The sequence below is a fragment of the Rhinoderma darwinii genome, chromosome 4 (assembly GCF_050947455.1).
Source record: "Rhinoderma darwinii isolate aRhiDar2 chromosome 4, aRhiDar2.hap1, whole genome shotgun sequence".
NCBI lineage: Eukaryota > Metazoa > Chordata > Amphibia > Anura > Rhinodermatidae > Rhinoderma > Rhinoderma darwinii.
The window spans coordinates 50870205-50884073 of NC_134690.1; the positions used below are offsets into that span (position 1 = coordinate 50870205).

General features: G+C 45.8%; 1 protein-coding gene across 3 annotated transcripts in view; it reads left to right on the top strand.

The window, feature by feature from the left end:
* Positions 1–7184: 7184 nt before the first annotated feature.
* E2F6 (E2F transcription factor 6) overlaps positions 7185–13869 on the top strand; it is a 315197-nt gene continuing 308512 nt past the window's right edge. The window contains exons 1-3 of one of the 3 annotated variants that reach the window (XM_075861103.1): positions 7185–7402; positions 11704–11749; positions 12288–12504. In XM_075861103.1, coding sequence (XP_075717218.1) covers positions 7328–7402; positions 11704–11749; positions 12288–12504 — 338 coding nt within the window. In that variant the 5' untranslated portion in view covers positions 7185–7327. The remainder of the gene's footprint in view (positions 7403–11703; positions 11750–12287; positions 12505–13869) is intronic. The other 2 variants (XM_075861102.1, XM_075861104.1) reach the window with 2 other exon arrangements.

A 13869-nucleotide genomic window follows, 5' to 3' on the forward strand; every position in this document is an offset into this window, starting at 1 on the left:
TCACATTGTGTACAGTCAACATCCCAGAGTTCCTCTTCCTGTATCAACTTCATCTGAGGTACCCGCTGCTGACTCTGCATATGGGGACTTCCTGCAAATCTGGCAACAGACCCGGTCCTCTATTTTGCTGCCGGTAGATCGCATGAAGCGAAAGGCAGATACCAAGAGAAGAGAGCCGCCTCAGTATCTTCCTGGGACTAAGGTCTGGCTGTCCTCTCGGAACATTCGCTTGAGGGTGCCTTCATACAAGTTTGCTCCCAGGTTCCTTGGCCCTTTCGAGATCCTGCAACAAATTAACCCTGTCTCCTATAAGCTGCGGCTGCCTCCTACCCTCAGAATCCCTAACTCCTTCGATGTGTCCCTACTGAAACCAGTGGTCCTGAACCGCTACAGCAAGACTTCTAGTTCCACAGTTGCTCCCAGCGGTCCTTCTGATGTATTCGAGGTAAAGGAGATCCTGGACCGCAAGAGAGTAGGAGGAAGGACTTTCTATTTGGTGGACTGGAGAGGGTTTGGTCCTGAGGAGAGGTCCTGGGAGCCAGAAGAGAACCTCAGCGCCCCTACTCTTATAAAAAATGTCCTCTCTCACTCTGGCCCCAAGAAGAGGGGGCGTAAGAGGGGGGATACAGTAGCACCCATGGCCGCGGGCCGTCGGGTTTACTCACCTCCCGACGCCCGCAGCCATGGATCTGTGAGCGCTGGCCTCCATCTCCCTCCTAGGAGATGCCAGCGCTCACTTCCGCTCCGTTCGGCTGCGTCCCGTAGGGTGCGCGCGCACGCTCGAGCCCGGCCTTAAAGGGCCAGCGCGCGCAATTAGGAAATCGTCATCACAATCAACTGCCACGATTTCCTGGTCTATAAGAAGGCCCCTGGCCTTCTAATCCTTGCCTGAGCGTTGTTAGTCTTTCCCAGTCTGTCTCGCAAATGGTCCATTGGTGTCTCCCGTTCCAGCTGTTACCCGTGCCCTGTTACCGTTCCTGTATTCCGTATTGTTCCTGTGCCTACCAGCGTTCAAATGTCTTCCGCCACGTCAAGTGTCACCTGCCACGTCAAGTGCCATCTGCCACGTCAAGTGCCATCTGCCACGTCAAGTGTCTTCTGCCACACCAAGTGCCATCTGCCACGTCAAGTGCCATCTGCAACGTCAAGTGCCATCTGCCACGTCTAGTGTCATCTGCCACGTCAAGTGTCTACCGCTTCATCGGATACTGCCCGCCACGTCTGGCGCCACTTGCCGCACCTGCCTCCATCCGTGCTGAAGCCACAGCCACCGCCCGGACTATTTCAGGTACCCAAGCATTACTGTCTGCCATTTACTTCCGCATAGACTGTGACCTGGTCAGCTGCCTCCCCGCTACGGCGGAGCGGCCTAGTGGGTCCACATACCCTGTGCCCGTGACGATAGATAGATGGATGGATGGATGGATGGATGGATGGATGGATGGATGGATGGATGGATGGATGGATGGATGGATGGATGGATGGATGGATGGATGGATGGATGGATGGATAGATAGATAGATAGATAGATAGAGCCTGCAGAGGTGAAAGATGCTAAACAATGCAGAATACAAGTCATATAATGGCCAGAAATAGTGTTATTCCTCATGTGCACACATATAATAGCAATGTGGAGAAAGAAATGATCCAGCGCTGGTGGTGGTTTTAAAAGGGAGATGAGAGTCCCATGTTTATTGGAAAAGTAATAAAATCGGAAGGGAGACGCAGTCCCAAGATGCAAGTAGTCAGGATTTGGCTCAGGTTCAAATCCTGACTACTTGCATCTTGGGACTGCGTCTCCCTTCCGATTTTATTACTTTTCCAATAAATATGGGACTCTCATCTCCCTTTTAAAACCACCACCAGCGCTGGATCATTTCTTTCTCCACATTGCTGTCCTACACCGCGGGCCGTCGCGGGGATCCGACTGACGCTACCAGGAGACGCAGACCGGTGAGCTGGAGGTTCTCTCCCTGTTTTCTATTACACACATAATAGCTTATGGTATGTTCACACGCAAAATCAAAAAAAGTCTGAAAATACAGAGCTGTTTTCAGGGGAAAACAGCTCCTGATTTTCAGAAGTTTTTTAATCAAACTCGCGTTTTTCGCTGCGTTTTAGACGGATGTTTTTGGTGCTGTTTTTCTATAGAGACAATGAAAAACAGATCCAAAAACGTCCCAAGAAGTGACATGCACTTCTTTTTCATGGGCGTCTTTTTACTTTCGTTTTTGGAAAAAAGGCGTAAAAAAACGCCCCGTCGGAACAGAACGCCGTATTTCCATTTAAATCAATGGGCAGATGTTTGGAGGCGTTCCGCTTCCGTTTTTTCAGGTGTTTTTCGAGGCGTAAATGCCCCGAAATACGCTTGAAGACACTCAGTGTGAACATACCCTATTCTGAAAAGTCAACTGAAGAATTAGGTATACTTTAAGGTGTAGATGTGTGTCCATAGTGAGCACCCATCATTACAGGTCGATCGCCTCACGGTTAAAGGTCCTTTACACAGGCCAATGTAAACTGTATGGGGACGAACGATTATTAACACAAACATCCGGTCCCCATAGAGTAAACATAATATCGGCAGGACATCCCCTGTTTACACAGGGATTAGTGCTGCCGACAACCATGATTTTCAGGCCAGCATTTAAGATTAAATTAGACGTCGGAAGTTTTGCTCGTTCATCGGCTGATCATTGCCCTGTTTACACAGGGCAATGATCGGGAACAAGCGTTCGTGTAAATGGGCCTTTAGGTATATTAGCGTTACCCTAGAATGAGTGCTTCTAGGAGCCTCCTACTCCTTTTACACTGGCATCCAGCATAACTAATAGGGGCTCAACCCCAAACCAGTAAGTCCTGTATCTGGTTCAGCGACTATTAGCTACACTCCACTTTCTTATGTTACTTCCGGTTAAATGCGTTGCCTGCCCAGAAGACAGCAATGTGCTCAACACATATTGTACTCTCCAGAGTTTAACGCCCTATATACAAAGTATGCCCGACACAGATGGGTAGCATATACTAGTACAGTAACCAGATAGACTGATGCCATTATGTCTCATACCTCTAGCCTTGATAGGTGCAGCAGACACAAATGTGCATTTATACACTAAGTATCATGCATCACACAGAATACACCCTACATATGACTCTGCTAATTAGAATCAGAAATGTATTACAAGCAAGCAGAGGTAGTGGCTTATTGTCTAACTGCTGATTCTACAGCGTATGCTGTATATGAGATATGAATATTACTAGTGTTTTACTGCCTTCTACTGTTTAGAAAGCATGACTAAGGTATGTTTGATGTTTTGCTGTCTATGACCTCCCACCAGTAACCCAAGTAAGGGACCACAACCTGAAATTGGTGTAAAGGCCACAGCAGCTATTTATTAAATACACAAGATACTCAAATGCAATCAAATAGCATAACCATAATATAAAAACATTTTATAAATCAACATCCTGCTCTATTCTGCAAACATTCCCCTGTTAAAGGATCCTTGAAGGCACTTCAAGAATTATATTTTCACTCCATCCTTTTCTTGTCAGGTCTGGAACTTATTGCCCTACAGCCGTACTGCACCTGACCCGAGGGCACCAACCATCTCCAATACCTACACTTCCTGGGGACACTGCCTATCAGGAATGTATAATACAAGCTGGGTAACCACTCCCAGACCCTACAATACTACCCAGGGTTAAATGCCCCAAGTTATTTTTCCAACAATCTTTTATGTTGTTCTCCTTCTTCCAAATATGTGCCTTCAAAGACCCATCCCCCTACCGCCACGACGTTCATCAACGTCCCTCCACAGCTGCAGGACTTTTTCCAGGCCGTCCTGAATGCCCAAGGTCCACATGTCCAGACCCACGTCACTCAAGTGTACCCCGTCAGAACGAAGACAGCCGACCTCGGCCCCCTCCAAGTCCCTGTGGCGCACCACCACACCTCCGTTGCCACCGAAAAAAACTCCCCACGACTTTGTTTACTTTTGCCCGAGCACGTTTCAAACTCTGCACTGAACGCGCCTGCCACCACACCCTGTGAGCAATGATATCCGACCATACAATGATCAAACCAGGAAACGATGACAACACACGCAAGAGATCCAGCTTACTGTCCCTCATCAGATCCCTGGACGACCGTATCCCTAAATCATTCCTGCCAAGATGAAGGATCAAAATATCTGGCGCCCTATCCAAGCCTGTGTAAAATTGAAGTTCCGGCAAAAGCCTGCACCAAAGCATGCCACTCAAACCCAACCATCTGACCTGAACGTCGGCCTGGGCGAAGCCCAACTGGCATCCCGCCGGGCGAACAGCTGCCCTAACACCTCCCCAGTGCACGTATGAGTGTCCCATTATCCACACCAAACAGGGGCCTGCACCTGAAACAAAATACACAAGAAGATTAAGACATCCAAATCAAAGAACAACCTACCACCCCGGCATCCTACAAATTATACCATCCCAAAGTACTCTAAAGCAAATGAGGGCGGACGTAAATCCTGTATCTGTCCGATCCCACCTGCCCATCTTTTTGACCATAGCTGGGGATAAACCCAAGCTAGCCGCCTCAGTGGGGGCACTGTGGCAGCATGTACGGGGGGCACTGTGGCAGCATGTACGGGGGCACTGTGGCAGCATGTACGGGGGGCACTGTGGCAGCATGTACGAGGGGCACTGTGGCAGCATGTACGGGGGGCACTGTGGCAGCAGCATTAATTTTTTTAATTTTTTCACAAGTCAGGAAATATTATAAATTAGATTCTAATTTATAACATTTCCCAGTGCTGGTCACTAGAGGGAGCAATTCCCAAAATTGCAGCATTGGCATGTGGTAAAGCAACCACATTGCTTTATGCTGCAAAATTTGAGAAGACACACTCGCTCTAGCGTCCTCAAACAATCCCCCCTCCTTTATCCTGGCAGGAGAAAGGAGGGGATTGAATGCACAAACCTCCTACACTGTGTGTCGCCATTTTTTGAGCGAATACACAGTCTAGTAGGCTTACATACAGTAGTAAACACACAGTAAAACACGAACATACACAGACATAACTTACCTGCTCCTGCCGCCGCCGCTGCCTCCGGTCCATCCGCTCCTAGTCCTTGCTTCTAATCACATGTCCGGAAGCCGCGACCAGAAGTAGTCATCTTACTGTCCGGTCGCGGCTTCCGGTCCACAAGAAAATGGCGCCAGATGTCGCTCGGCCGAAGATCTTCCATTTGGTTACAGTACGGAACAATTGTCCTGCAGCGAGGCAGGGACTCCTAGCATCGTACATAACTATGACGCTAGGAGCCCGGCTCCCTGCACTGTGTTCGGTCCGGGATTAGCGGCCGAAATACGTTCCATCCATTACGGACGTAACGTGTTCGTGTGAATCCAGCCTCATGCTTCAGCACACCAAGACATTTTGCACAATTGTAGCTTCCAACTTTATAGGAACAGTTTGGGGTTCAGCCCTTTTCTGTTCCAAAATGACTGTGTCCGAGGGCACAATGCAAGGTCCATAAAGACAAGGTGGGGGAGTTTGGTGTGAAAGAACTTGACTGGCGGCACAGAGCCCCAACCTCAACCCCATCCAACACCTTTGGGATGAACTAGAACGGAGATTGTGAGCCTGACCCCCTCCTCCAACATCAGTGTCTGGCCTCACAAATGTTCTTCTGGATGAATGGGCAAAAATTCCCACAGACACCCTCCAAAATCTTATAGAAAGCCCCAGATGAGTGGAAGGTGTTTTAGCTGCAAAGGGGAACCAACTCTGTATTAATGCCTATGGATATAGAATGGGATGTCATAAAAGCCCCTGTAGGTGGAATGTGTAGGTGTCCCAATACTTTTGTTCACACAGTGAATATTTTGAATGTTGCTTTTCTCCTTTTTCTGTCTGTGGATGTGGCTACAAATGTGAATCCGATGTATAATATATAACATGTATAATACGTGCGCAGCATTTTAGAAATCAATGACTAAAAAAAAACGTGTGAAATGTCAGCACTGATTTCTCACTGGCGTCTACCGTTTTTACCACGGCATCTAAGCAGTTAGAAAGTGGGTGGCAACCTCCTCCTCCGACAGCCGCCCTGCGTCGCGTTGCAGGGTACGGATGTTGTCATGGCAGCCTGGGGGCCTAATGAAGGTCCCAGGTCTGCCATGTTTATGCTTCTAATAAGCCCTGTGAAAAAGAAAAATAATTATTTCCCCAAAGGTAAAAAAAAAAAATAAACATAACTGGTATCGCCACGTCCGTAACAGTCCGAACTATCACAATATATCATTATTTTATCCCATGATGAACGCCGTAGAAAAACGCTGCTATTTGATCACCTCGCTCGCCCCGCAAACAATAATCCCTAACGCCGCTCAATCGACGGAAAATTACAAAAGTTATGGCTCTCAGAATATGGCGATACAGAACAATTGATTTATTTTTCTAACAACGTTTTTTCTTTGTAAAAGAAGTCAACATAAAAAAACGACATCAATTTGGTATAGCTGTAAATGTACCGACCCGCAGAATAAAGTTAGTATGTCATTTATACCACACGGTGTACGCCGTAAAAACAAAACCCAACAATCAATGGAGAGGTCACTGTTTGTTTCCCACTCGTCCTGCGAAAAAAAACAAGCCCTCATATGACTATATCCCTGGAAAATAAAAAGTTAGGACTATTGAAAAGCGGGGGAGGAAAAGGCGAAAATAAATAAATTGTTGCGGAGGGAAAGGGTTAAGCCTCCATACTCCCTCTAGTGGCGGCAAACTCTATAAACTTAGTATTTTCTGTGCAGTCACTGCAGACAGTAGAAAGTTTCCACAGAAAAGGAAACTACACTCGAAAGCCCTGAGAAAGACTGCCCCCTTGTGGTGTCCTGTCAGTCAACGGAACATTATCTTGTGCCGGAACAAGGATTAGTTATAGAATAATTCCAAGCAAATAAAAAACGTTTGCCCGGTGTAGTAGGATTTAATAAGTTGACAAAAAATAACGATTCAGTGATTGGTTAATTTTTTTTTTTTACTGTAATTTTAGAGGAATTGACCGAATGGCCTCAACAAAATGTCTTCCCGGAGACAGCTCTGTTAATAATAGTCCGACATCTTGTGTCCAGCGCGTTCACCGCTTCCACCAATCAGAATCTAAATGGAAACTCCATTCACCAATCAGCAGTCTGGAGTTAGTGTGGGAGAAATCGCCGTGCTGGATAGGTTCCCGCGTAGTGATCTAATATTGTCATGTGACTGGTTAGAGGTACGGTGCTGTGTAGTTTCCCGCGGGTTCCCCGGTGATAGGGCCGCTGTGTGCAGAGATCATGGCATCGCCGGCTCCCTCCACGGATAGCATGGAGGTGCTGCAGGGAGACGATCCTCCGAGCAACGACACTGAGGTAACGATGTGACCGAGGCTGCTCCTATGACCGCACTGTTACCAGTGTGCTGCAGCTTCCGGTCATGGAGTTTCATGGTTTCGTTATAATTTGATTATTTTTCCTTTTAGTTCGATTTCTCAGGTTTCCACTGCTTATGACTTGATCCCATTTGTCCTACTTCGCTCTCTGACGTCATGTGACTGTTGCTATAGTTACACATTTGGGGAAGTAAGCCTGCGCTAGGATGAGTGACGTAGTAGCCTATACCAACCAATCAGGGTTCTGCTTTAAAGGCTATGTGTAAAATGAGGTGGAATCTGGATGCAATTCTCTTTTGCACTCGTTTTTAACAATATCTTAAGAAGGACAATGATTTGTTAAACTTGGCTTAAGTAATGCAAAATTTATACCCCCCCCCCCCCCCCCACCCTGAAAAAAAAAAAAAAATTTGCGATAACTCTTTAGGCATCACTGACATCTGCACGCTCCGAAATTTAAATGAAGCCGCTGACGGCTCCGCAACCGCCCCCCCCCCACTCGTGGCCTCGTTCTTGTGACCCCTGACTAACTACCTAACTCCGTTAGACGCCACCAGTCTCATCCCAAACTCCAGACGCCTTCTTGTTAAACGTGGCTGTTGGCGAGGTTGTAATTTAATATTTCCTACAGGCTACTTAATAAAACCGCGACACGTGAGGGATCCATGCGTTTGTATTTATTGTGGGTTTGGAGGGTTGTATGGTGGTTACGTGGTACCTCTGCAGGCTTTATGGCGTGGTCCGTGCTTGGTGAGATTTCCGTTACAGAATTATTATAAAGTTATCCCTCAAATCCTTTTCATACCAAATGTCTAGAAATGCTGTTTGCTGTTTTAAATTAATTTGCAGTGTTTCTATCAAATAAAAATCTATAACAGAATAATGTCCTAGTCTGGTTTTCATGGTTTGGACTTCACCCTTCAGTTCCAGTAACCGGAAGTTATTTTAGAAAATTGTGTGCGTCCAAACAGTTTAGGAAAGACTTAATATCTTTCATCAAATTGTTGTTTTGCTTTCCTGTTTCCCCCTCGGTGCTGCTGCTAATCTGTTCTCTGAGTGGAATCCGTCTCCTTCCCCTTATCGCCGCTGACAATATAGTCCCTCCTTGTTTCCCTGCAGAGGGGTAACATGAGACCCAGAGTAGTGAAGACAAGGGCGTAGCTAAAGGAAGGCTCATGGGTCCAAGGGCAAAAGTTCTCCTTGGGGACCCCCCTAACCTCTGTTCAAGGTCGATGACCCTTAGGGCCTGTTCACATCACCGTTCGCATTCCGTCAGAGGGTTCCGTCAGGTGAACCCCACAACGGAAAGTGAAAGCACAGCTTCCGTTTCAGTCACCATTGATAGCAATGGTGATGGAAACATCACTAATGCTTTCCGTTCGTCACCGTTCCGGCAGGTTTCTGGTTTTCCGATGGAATCAATAGCATAGTCGACTCCGCTATTGATTCTGTCGGAAAACCGGAAACATGCCGGAATGGTGACGAACGGAAACCATTAGCGATGTTTCCATCACCATTGAGATCAATGGTGACTGAAACGGAAGCGGAGGTTTCACTTTCCGTTGTGGGGTTCACCCGACGGAGACCTCAGACGGAACGGAAATGAACGTTGATGTGAACAGGCCCTTAGCTTTTAACGGCACCGCTGGGTCTCCTAAGTGACCCATCGATGCAGCCAGGGGTGTCACTAAGGTCTTAAAATATATCTGAGACAGATCCCTCGTAAATGGAATCGTTGCCTGCCTGTGGGGGAAATAAACACACCTTTTATTTCATCCACTCTGGAGTGCTGCCTCAATTCTTTTGCTTGCTGTTCATCTGAGGGCTCTAGGCCGGAGCCTAGGAGGAGATGCACCCACCACTGGAGCTGTGCTGCTTTCTTATTATATTTATATATATATATATATATATATATATATACACACACTAGTCCTCCTCAATGAATTAGAATATCATCAAAAAGTTAATTTTATTTCAGTAATTCAATTCAGAAAGTGAAACTCCTATATTATAGATTCATTACACAGAGGGATCTATTCCCAGCATTGTTTTTCTTGTAATGTTGATGATTATGGGAACAGTTAATGAAAACCCAAAATTTATTCTCTCAGAAAATTAGAATATTATATAAGTCCAATTTAAAAAATGATTTTTAATACTGAAACTTTTCAGTAGGACAACATATGTCCAGTATCTGCCCTCAATACTTGGTTGGAGCTCCGACTCTGCATGAATTACTGCATCAATGCGGCGTGGCATGGAGGCGATCAGCCTGTGGCACTGCTGAGGTGTTATCAATGCGGCGTGGCATGGAGGCGATCAGCCTGTGGCACTGCTGAGGTGTTATCAATGCGGCGTGGCATGGAGGCGATCAGCCTGTGGCACTGCTGAGGTGTTATCAATGCGGCGTGGCATGGAGGCGATCAGCCTGTGGCACTGCTGAGGTGTTATCAATGCGGCGTGGCATGGAGGCGATCAGCCTGTGGCACTGCTGAGGTGTTATCAATGCGGCGTGGGATGGAGGTGATCAGCCTGTGGCACTGCTGAGGTGTTATGGAAGCCCAGGTTGCTTTGATAGCGGCCTTCAGCTCGTCTGCATTTTTGGGTCTGGTGTCTCTCGTCTTCCTCTTGACAATACCCTATAGATTCTGTATGGGATTTAGGTCGGGCGAGTTTGCTGTCCAATCAAGCGCAGTGATACTGTGGTTATTATACCAGGTATTGGTACATTTGGCAGTGTGGGCAGGTGCCAAGTCCTTCTGGAAAATGAAATCCGCATCTCCATAAAGCTTGTCAGCAGAGAGAAGCATGAAGTGCTCGAAAATGTCCTGCTAAACGCTGCGCTGACTCTGGACTTGATATAACATGTCACAAGGGATCATGGTGATGCAACTGGAGTTGAGAAAAAAACTTCACTCACTGCAAAATAGACCACAATTTACGTTTAAAATGTTAATACTTCAAACAAATAAAAGTGCAAATATGCTAAATGAGATCATGAAGAGCCAAGAAGGTACATAGAGTATACAAAATAAACGTATGCCTAAGATCGGGAGAGCATACAGCTGTCATTGCGGGCAGATGGTGACACGGGGAAGGCTTAGATACAGGGCCCCAGCAGACAGTATTGTTATACTTACCCTCATGAGCGGGGTCCTCTTCGGTTCCAAGAGCAGCAAGGGTCCTGCCTGATGCCATTCAGCATCACGGCATTGTGCGTGGTGCACATGTGACGTTGTGACACTGAAAGGCGGCATGACCCGCCTCAGGAGCAAGGGGGGTAAGTATATGGTTACTGTAGTAATAGGGGCCCATGTAGTTTACTACTTAAGCCCAAGTTACTACAGTAACTGGAAAGACGTGGTGAGGGAGGATGGGCTATGGATATGTACTGTGACATTCGCAGTACAAACTCCATAAGGCCAGGACTAGACCTAGACTTTTTGGAGTTCTATGTATTAACTCTTGAGTGACAGGTGCACAAGATTGCATGCAACTCGATGTATTCATTTGGACTGTAGCTGAATTGTTAAAATCAATCAGTAGAGGTACAAAAAGTCTAGGTGTAGCCCTGGCCTTAGAAATCAATAAAAAATAGAATGAAATAAAGATTTAGTGTGCATGTGCAGGGTTCATATCGTCTGTCAGGATGCAGGGCTATACTGCCATACTACTGCAGAGGCTCTGCTCCTTCCCTGACAAGCAGGGCAGAAGGCTGTCTCTATTGGTTGCTCTGCAGTGAACAGAGGATTGCTATACTAAGACCTGGCTATGGGGAGAGTGACTGATTATTCATGTCTACCCACACTCCGCTCATAAGGTGGACGTGCACATTGCTATACACTTTGAACACCAGGTGGAGCCATACTATGTAAATGTCAAAAAGCTGGGTTCATACATCACTGTCAAAATGCGTTTGGCTGCTTCCAGTTATAAATAAAGTGAGCAGAGAACTGCTCTTTAATATGTATGAAGACTTCCGTTTACATCATATTTATCATCCCGCTCAGAGGCGAACACTTTGATATGTAACAGTGTTGGTTTTCTTTGATCTCCATCAGAAAGTCAGGACTCTTATGAGATGTAGTGGATTATAAGAAGTCCTTGGCTGACGCCCTGCACAGCGCTGATCTAGTGGAATTATGTGCTTCTCATCTAATGTGTTCTCATATGGAATTTGTTGGCACCTTATAAATGATATTTTGTTATATTGTGTAACCGTATTCTGTCTGACATTTGGTTTTAATAAAGACGTCTTGTTTCTTCCCATACCTCCTTTAGACGCATGCAGATATTCCCAGTGATGAGATCAAGATGTCTGCAAAAAGTAAGTGGAGTGATATGGAATAATGCCACTAGGTGTCCTACTGAGCAGCAGTCGGCGGTATTTACAGTGTTAACTAAAAAGGTTTTCGGGATGCAAAAATATAAAATTTGTCAACAAACAATTTATGTTACTGATTCTGCCCCTTCTGATCCTTCTTGTTTACAAACTCAAGTAATGATTTGTCCCTTCAGCTCCACTCGGCTCTTTTTGGAGGCCACATGATCCGCTATTGGCCAATCCTGCGGCCTCCAAACAAAGCGGAGCTTACCTAGCGCAGCTGATGCCGTACTAACGATTGGCGAGGGTCACGTCTGTTTAGGATGTGGTCAGTGATATTGCTGGAGAACACCGGCATGGCCAGAGAGACAGGATTCGTTGCCTCGATGTAACAACATCTTAGGGTGGTAATAGGGCCACAATCTAAAGTCACTAAAATAAAATGAAAAAAAGTCACATTTATTTTAATTTTTTCCCGCAATGTTCGTATCTTGTTCTAGCCTCGCATGCCATGTTCTTAATATCTTTACCCATATCACAGAGTCGTTGGCATTACCGCGTCCTCGGTTTGATGTCTCACTTTTCTACTTAACGCGAAAATTCATGGATATCATTAAATCCGCTCCAGAGGGTGTTGTGGACCTGAATGATGTGGCCAAACAGCTGGGGGTGAGGAAGAGAAGAGTGTACGATATCACCAATGTATTAGATGGCATACGACTCATTCAGAAGAGATCCAAGAACCTTGTCCAGTGGGTGTAAGTAATGGCAAATCCTGGATAGGCTGATTTTAATACTCCAAATGATTTTTGACAATTTTTGTTTCTATTTTGGCCATAAAACATTTGGCAGCCATTACCGTCTCTAGTAAGCACGGCGTCCATTATATGTTATGTAGCTGTTACTGACATTGATCCCTCGTACTAATCAAATGTTATTAGTGTCAGATGGTGTGGGGTGCAGGTTCATGGACTATGGTATTGTCTATTTAGATAGGTAAGTTTTACTACCTAGTATTCCTGTCTAATGGGCATCATATCATGCTGCAGGATCAATACCCCACCGTTGATGGCTTTTTACATATACAGGTTGTGTGTTCTTATCTCACCACTAGGGTGCAGCATTTGATCTCATGACTAAGTATAATAACCTATAAGCAGATGTAAATACTTATACAGAGGACATGGCACTTGATATTGTTACATTAGGCAGCGGGCATAGTGTTTGTGGTCCCATAGTTGCTATGATCCCTGTCATTTGCTGTTTGCTATTAAAGGGTAACTATAAACTTTAAAAAAAAAAAACTTGACATGTCAGAAGTTTTTGATCGGTTGTCATCTGAGCATGTAGATCCCCACCGATCGCTAAAACCAAGAGGTGGAAGCGCCAGGATGAGCACTGTGCCACTTAGTTTCGGATCGGCTTTCCTCAGAAAGCAAAGGGAGCGGTGTATGGACTCATAGACTTACTATTGAACCCGTACACTGCTCGCTCAGCCTCCTGAGGTAAGCCAATCAGAAACGCAGCGACACATCGCTAACTCGATCACTCCTGGCGCTTCGTTTTATCGATCGGTGGGGGCTCTCAGTGCTCGGACCCCCACAGATCAAAACTTCTGACACGACACTATGACCTGTCCAAATGTTTTTTACGTTTTTAGTTACCCTTTTAAGGTCTTTGTTTGGCATAGTGTCCCTAAAGATCAAATCTTGTTGCGTTTAATAACTTAAACAAGTGTTTCTCAACTCCATTCCTCAAGTCCCCACAACAGGTCACGTTTTCCAGATTTCCTTAGTATTGCACAGGTGATATCATTGTCATCAGGACATTAGAAATTGCTGAAGGTGTTCTCTTCCTGGAGTGTTCTCAATTCATGACATGTTGGGGGGGGGGGGGTTACTAGAGTTGAGAAACCCTGAACTAAATTAATCAGACTCGACCTTAGGGTGTATTTAGATGTTGTGGTGGGGTTAAAGCCGCATTTTAAAAAAAACACACACACAAAAATACCAATGCATTTTTTTCCGCGGTCTGGTGTAAAAAAATGTAGGAGCTGCATTTAAAAACGCATTGCGGATTTACTGCATCTTAACTGCAACGTCTGACTATGCTTGGAGTGCCTG